Below are 7,432 nucleotides of genomic sequence, written 5' to 3' on the forward strand. Positions count from 1 at the left end.
GCCCTCCTCCAAAGGATCTTCGGAACCCAGGGATCAAGCCCACGTCTCTCTACATCTACCTGCATTGGCAGATGGGTTCTTTACCACTAGTGCAAACTGGGAAGCCCAGCATAGTACCAGACCCATGGTAAATGCTCAATAATGCTAACCATTACCACAGGGAGACAACTGGACATCATGTACATCTTGTTCTGTGTCAAAAAGGCATTGTGGTTATGTCTTAGGAGAATTTTTCATTATATTTTTAAAAACTTACTAAAACATGTATGTAGGAAATCATACAGTGCCTTAAATTTGCTTAAAATCAATCTTAAGACGGGGAAGTGGAGGTTCTGGGGATGACACAACAGAAACAAAACTGGCCCTAAACTGTCAATTACTGACGTTGGGTGATGGGTACATGGAAATACACAATACTATTATTATCTCTACTTTGTTCACTATTTAAATTTTCCAAATGAAAAGTTTAAAAATAGTTTTTAAAGTTGACTATTATTTTTATTACATCACATCCCCCAGTGCCCTCTAAAAGTCTTCTGATATGTAACTAAAAGAGATTAAAACTGTCAAAAGTTCTATAAAATAAATACTTCTATGATACGAAGAAAATTATATTGCTTACTCTTCACACATTCAATTATAAAGTAAAAACTAATTTTACATCCATGCTACTCCATGTTTATTATCCTGTACACTTTACTATTATAAGGTTTCTATCAGAGTTAGAAAACTTTCATTATAGGAGTGAGCCTGCAAAAGAAATTTCCCCATTAGTTTACAATTGTGAATAGAACAATGATTAAGAGAATGAGCTCCAGAATGGGACCAAATGTATTAAAATTCTACTTCTTAGTAGATCTGATCTCACTTCCTCTATCTATACAGGAACATCACTTCTCTCTTCTATATCCATTTTCCCTTTCTATAGGACAATTTCCATAAGCATACAAGCACAATATAATTTCTCCTGTCCTTAAAAAAAAAAAGAAAAGAAAACCTCTTTAGCCTTCATCTATTACCCCATTTTTTTGGTCTTCTTTATCATATTCTTCAAAAGAGGTCTATACTCATCATCTCCACTCCCTCTCTTTCTATTCTTTTCAAAAACGCTTTTCATCTTTTATTGGAATACAGCCGATTAACAATGTTGTGACAGCTTCAGGTGGACAGCAAAGGGACTCATACACAAACATGTATCCATTCTCCCTCAAATTCCACTCCCATCCAGGCTGCCACGTAACACTGAGCAGAGTTCCCTATGCCGTACAGTAGGACCTTACTGGTTATCCATTTTAAACACAGCAGTGTGAACATGGATCCCAAACTCCCTTCCACCTGGCAACGCTAAGTTCCCCTTCATTCAGTCAGGACCTCAAGGCTTTACATGAACTACATCCAATCATCGGTCAACCTCCTCCTCCACCACCACCACCACCACCACCCAAACACCATCAGCATCATCACCATCTCCCCTGGAAGACCCCCCCACCCCCGCCCACTTTGAAACATACAACCCTCCTTGTTTTTCACTGACATGGCTGGCTCTGCTCGGAAATCTTTTCAGTGGCCACACTGTCACCTTGGTAAAGACATTCTTGATCCTCCTTCCTGATCTATTCTTGTTTACAGCACTTATCGGCACCTGACATATTTTACCGCATACTTTAAAATGTAGCGCGCACACCCGTAAACACCACGAATACAGAAAAGTTTGTCTGTTTTACAAAGAGGCGCTCAACAACTTGTGTTGGAAGGAGGAATCAATGTTACATACTCTTTCTACAAATCAGTTTTTAGAAACTTTGTGAAATAACACACGTGACATGAAGTAATCTGTAAAGTTAAAGACACCAGGGCCTAGCTCATCAGCTAGCACGAAAAGGCAAGTGTTCACAACAGCCAAGCCTTAAACGTGAGAGGCAAGGCCCCCCCCTTTTCTTTAGAAAATGGTTTTTCCCTTCAGGACAGTGGCTACCACATGGAGCCCCCACTCTGGAGAAAGCAGCCAGACGGGTTCCAAGCCCCGGCCAAGCGAACTTGCTTCCCGCCAAAACTCACCGCCATGGCGCCGCCCAGGAGACTCCAGCAAACCCACGACAGTGACCTCGGTGATCACCCCCAAAGGAGTGGTTACAATCTTTCCCCTCCCTCTCGGGGCTGTCAGGGCTACCACGACACTTAAGCACACGCTGCAAGAGGTAATCTCTGGCGCACTAACTACTTCCGGGGTATATTGTAGCCTTCTGGGAATTGTAGTTCTCACATCCCTATAGCCCACGGCCTTCAGGCATATATTGACGACATTTCCCAGAGAACAATAGGTTACCGGAAGTCAAATCGTACGCCTCTCAAAGCGGCGCCGGTAGTGACGTCATGAACATGGTCAACTACAAAGCCCTAACTACAAAGCCCATGATGCAGTTCAGGGTCTGTGACTGCAGCGAGCACGCTATGGCTGACGTGGGGTTCCCTGGCCTTCAACCTTTTCAACCCACATAGCTGGGTTGGGTGTCTTGTCAGGATGCCAGGAAGCAAAGTGTATTCGTCTTCAGTGCTAATTATGACTTGCCATTGTGCACAGATATTTATGACTGTCGGTGGCATTCAAAAGTCCAGAATTTAAATGTTTTGAAGCCATTTATTAACAACCTCCAATTTATTAAAGGAGAGGCTGGAAACCTTCTCCTGGTCCCAGTGCCTGGTTCAGATTATTTCATCTATGTCACCAACCAAGATGGAGCTGTCTAGGTACTAAGTGTCTAGGCCACTAGACACATGTGGCCATTTAGTTCTTCAATTGCACTAGCCACTTTTCATGTGCTGGAAAGTCATGTTGTCAATTGTTATCATATCTGGACAGTTGCAGATACAGAAAATTTCCATCTTCAAAGAAAGATCTATTGAAAAAAACAGATCCAAATCTTTTACTTTCTGGTTGTCAGATTAGTTACTCTCACATGCTTTCCTTTGTTAATTCAGTAAACAGTCATTTAGCATATATTGTACAAAGCACTTGGGAGGGGTAGAGGTGTGCCCAGGTCAGAAATGTGTCTTCCTGAAAGAATAACAGGGGAAAAAATTAATAAAATTTTTAACAAAAATAAAATTTAAATTACATATGTATAATGTACATTATATTCAATTATATTTACACTGTTCAACAACTAGTTTTGAAATATAAATTTAGTGATGGCATAACCCAATGCCTGGAGCGTGGTATGGGCTCAATGAAAATTCAGTGGCTGAAGAAGTTAAGAAGGAACCTTAGGTTATAGAGAACCTACTGATGGTTCCCTTGCTTCTGGACTCTTACACACAAAAATACTCCCCATTATCTTCCACCTTTAGCTACTAACCATTTAGACACCACTTCCTGACAGCCCAAGTCTGGGTTAAATGCCCCTTTCTTGATGTTCCCCAAAGCAGCTCCTTCCTGCCCTCCCTTGTGAAAGTTATCTCACCAAATTTTAATTGTGTGTTGACCTATCACTAGACATAAGCTCCATGATAGCAGAAGCTGCCTAGCATAGTGTCTGGCACATAGCAGGTGTCTTACAAACATTTATTGAATGAATGAAAGACAGGATCCTCATCCTCCACAGCTCTTATAACTATGGTTAGGCTTTCCTGTTCCAGTTCTGCCCTAACCAGTACTATTTGTCATCTTTGATTCATCGGCTTCCAATCCACATTGTTCATACAACAAATATGTATTAAATATCTCCTATGAACATGACATAGAGGTAGGATATAGTAAGGAGAAAGACATGGCTCCTGCCTTTATGGAACTTACAGTCTAAAGGGTGAGAACTATTAAAGAAGAAAATAAATAAGTAATTGTGTGATAGCAAATTGTGAAAATTACGAAAAACCTACCTCCATGCATCCAACTGCATCCTTGTTAACTTTCTTATTTAAGTGATATTTTTTCAAGAGTCTTTGGTTTTCATTCACTCAACAAACATTTAATTCGCTTATGCTATAACCAGTGCACTGTCCTAGATGCTGGAGATATAACACTTGAACAAGACAGGCACTGCCACCTCTTTCTAGTGGAAGAGGCAAACACTGACGCAATTGGAGGCCATGGAAGTAAGTGTTTTAAGTGAGGAAGGGGCATGGTCCTATTTGTGTTTCATAAAGATCTTTCTGAAGAAGGGTTGAAAAGAATAAAAAGTGGAAGCAGAAGGCTGTTGCAATTGTCCGGGTGAGAGGTGATAATAGTTCAGACTATAGTGGTGACAATCAAGGTAAAGAAAAATAAACAGAGTCCAGAGATATCTAGGCAATGAAAATTACCACAACTTGATAATATGGCTTTTTAACTGGGAAGTGTTCATTGTTTGAGTTCCCCAGGTGGCACAGAGGTAAAGAATTTGCCTGCCAATGGAGGAGACGGAAGAGATGCTGGTTCAATCCCTGGGTTAGGAAGATCCTCAGGAGAAGGAAATGACAACCCGCTCCAGTATTCGTGCCTGGAAAATTTCATAGACAGAGGAATCTGTTGGTCACAGAGTCAGACATGACTGAGTGCGCACGCGCGCGCGCGCGCGCGCACACACACACACACACACACACACACACATACACACACACATCCATTCTTTGTTCTGCTATGTGGAATACCCTCTCTAGATAAATGAAATTAGAAAGGTAGCAGAGTGATTAAGAGCTCAGGCTGTGAGTCAAACCAAGTTCATCATTTATTAGCTGGGTGACCTCAGGCAGTTCAATTAATCACTCTGGTTTAAAGGTAATAATAGTAAGCACCTCACAGGATTGCTATGAGGATTAAAGAAATAATATGTACATAGATATAAACCCTGTGTGTATATATATATATATGTCAAGCATGTAGTAAACACTTTAAAATGTCAGATATTTTTATTATTATTTTAGGAAAATTGGTCTATAAACACTAATCTGATTAAAACAGAAAAAGCTTGCCTGCAGCCCATAATAAATCTCTTTCCTAGCCTGACTGAGCTAGTTATCATCATATAATTGTGTGGTATACCTTCATCAACTGTCAGATCATTTGCACTCATTCTTTAAAATTCCATAACAGAGCTCATTTATTTTGTTTTGTTTTCCAAACCCATCCCACTGGTCACTCTACTGGATTCAACTGAGCCAGCATTTCTAAATTGAGATCCATAAAACTATAATTAATTTTGGCTTGTCTCTGAGTCCCTTTATATTTGTTTTTCATGCTTATTTACCTAACTTCCCAGGCTTTGTATGACATGGGCCAAGGAAGGAATTGTGGGCATCTACTTTCACACTTCTGTCTCACAAATGTGGCATGCAATAAATATGGTTGTCACTTCCCTACCCTATTAGACACCTTTTTTTTTCTTTAGGCTATTTAGTGTATTTATTTATTTGGGCTATATCTGATGGCCTGTGGGATCTCAGTTCTGCCACCAGGGATCAAACCCACATCCCCTGCACTGGGAGAGCTAAGTCTTAGCCACTGGACTGTTAAGGAAATTCCTCATTCTTTGTTTTTAAATGATTTTGTTTTCCAACATTAGTGTTCTGCCTTTACTTTTATGTTTCCTGAATGATGGACAGATTATTTTTTATAGTCTAGGTGATTAATATAAAGAGAAGGAAAGATTCTCTATGATTTATGGACTTTAGCTGATCCCGGGGTTGTACTGTGTCCAATTTCCAACAGTTAATGGGCAACAGAGAAAGTGTATGTACGTGTGTGGTGCTCACAAGCTTTGGAGTAAGATGTCTAGGTCTGACTTGGAGATTTGTCCTGTGCTAGCTCTGCTCCTTCAACCCTGGGACTCCAGGTCTTCACATATAATCTGTGGGTAATGATAGAACCTACTTCCTAGGCTTGCTATAAAACTAAAATGACCTATGTCAAAGAAGGTGATTAGTGTGGTTCATGATCTAAGTGCTCAAGAAAGATTAAAGAGAAAGAAAAGTGGTTGACTGGAAGCCAGTTAGATCATTCTCATGGTCTAATGTTTGGGTCTGCACAAAATTCATATATCGAAATCTGAATGCTCAATGTGATAGCATTAAGATTTATGAGGTGCTTGGGTTAGAAGGATGAAGCCCTTTTGAAGGGATTAATGTGCTTATATGTGATTCCCAGGTGGCACTGGTGGTAAAGAACCTGCCTGCCAATGTATGAGACAGAAGAGACATGGGTTTGACCCCTGGGGTCTGGAAGATTCCACTGGAGAAGTAAATGGCAACCCACCCCAGTATTCTTGCCCGGAGAATCTCATGGACAGAGGAGCCTGGAGGGCTACAGCCCATGGGGTCACAAACAGTAGGACACGACTGAAGTGACTTAGCATGCGCACATGCACTGCTCTTATACAGGAGCGCCCACAAGCTCCCTACATCTTCCACCTTGTGACGATACAAACAGAAGTGTTCTCCATGGAAGAGGGCCCTCACCTGGCCATGCTGGCACCCTGCCCTCAGGCTGTCAGTCTTCAGAACCATGAGAAATTTTCTGCTGTTTATAGGCCTCCCAATCTATGGTATTTGGTTATAGTAGCCCAAATGAACTGAGAGTCATTCAGTTAATGGGAATTCTGTATCTGACTGACATAAGCTAGGAACAACTAGCCATATTAATTAAGAAGACAAATGTAACCAAATTTGAGAAGTTGCACTTCCAGGTACCAAAGTTTCGAGAAGCCCCTGTTGCCTAGATTTCTCCTAAAGCAATGATACTTGTAATTCTCAGGACTTGGAAGTCACTCATTCATGCCATCCCACTGCAGATTCAGGATCCACATGCCTCAGCCTGCTCTTGTCAACATTCCACAGAGCATTGCCAGGGTGTCACAGGGTCATATGGGAAATGTGACTCCTGAGTCATCAAAACATTGCCTGTGATTCCTAAATAACCTGCCTATCCAAACTGCTACCAGCATTTCCATCACCATAATGGAGCAGTCCAAGGGCCTCCAGAAATAGAAGGAATGGGATTCCCCTGGTGGTCCAGTGGTTAAGAACCTGCCTGGCCGCACAGGGGACACCGATTTGATCCCTGGTCTGAGAAGATCCCACATACCTGGGGGCAACTAAGTGGGTGGGACACAACTACTGAAGCTTGCATGCCTAGAGTCCATGCTCCACAAGAGAAGTACCACAGTGAGAAGCCTGAGCTCCACAGCTGGAGAAAGCCCACGCACAGCAACAAAGACCCAGTGCAGCCCCCCACACACACACCTGAAATAGAAGGAAAGAGGGAAGGACGGACAGATGGAAAAGAAGAAAGAAAGGGAGGAGGAAAAAAACAAGTAAAGCAGCCAATCACTTATTACACAGTTTCCAGTTTCAGTGACTATATTTTTAAAATTTAGCTTGTGCATTTACTACATTTGGGATTCCTATTTTTACAGTATCAGTGAAATCAGACTGGTCTAAATATAATACTGGAGTGAGTTGC

General features: G+C 41.5%; 1 protein-coding gene across 1 annotated transcript in view; it reads right to left on the bottom strand.

Moving 5' to 3' along the window:
* The window catches only part of LARS1 (leucyl-tRNA synthetase 1), a 62,167-nt gene extending 59,955 nt beyond the window's left edge, over positions 1 to 2,212 (bottom strand). Inside the window, exon 1 of the mRNA XM_020872313.2 lies at positions 2,059 to 2,212. Coding sequence (XP_020727972.2) covers positions 2,059 to 2,064 — 6 coding nt within the window. The 5' untranslated portion in view covers positions 2,065 to 2,212. The remainder of the gene's footprint in view (positions 1 to 2,058) is intronic.
* Positions 2,213 to 7,432: the final 5,220 nt, after the last annotated feature.

The sequence above is a fragment of the Odocoileus virginianus genome, chromosome 3 (genome assembly GCF_023699985.2).
Source record: "Odocoileus virginianus isolate 20LAN1187 ecotype Illinois chromosome 3, Ovbor_1.2, whole genome shotgun sequence".
In the NCBI taxonomy this organism is placed as follows: Eukaryota; Metazoa; Chordata; class Mammalia; order Artiodactyla; family Cervidae; genus Odocoileus; species Odocoileus virginianus.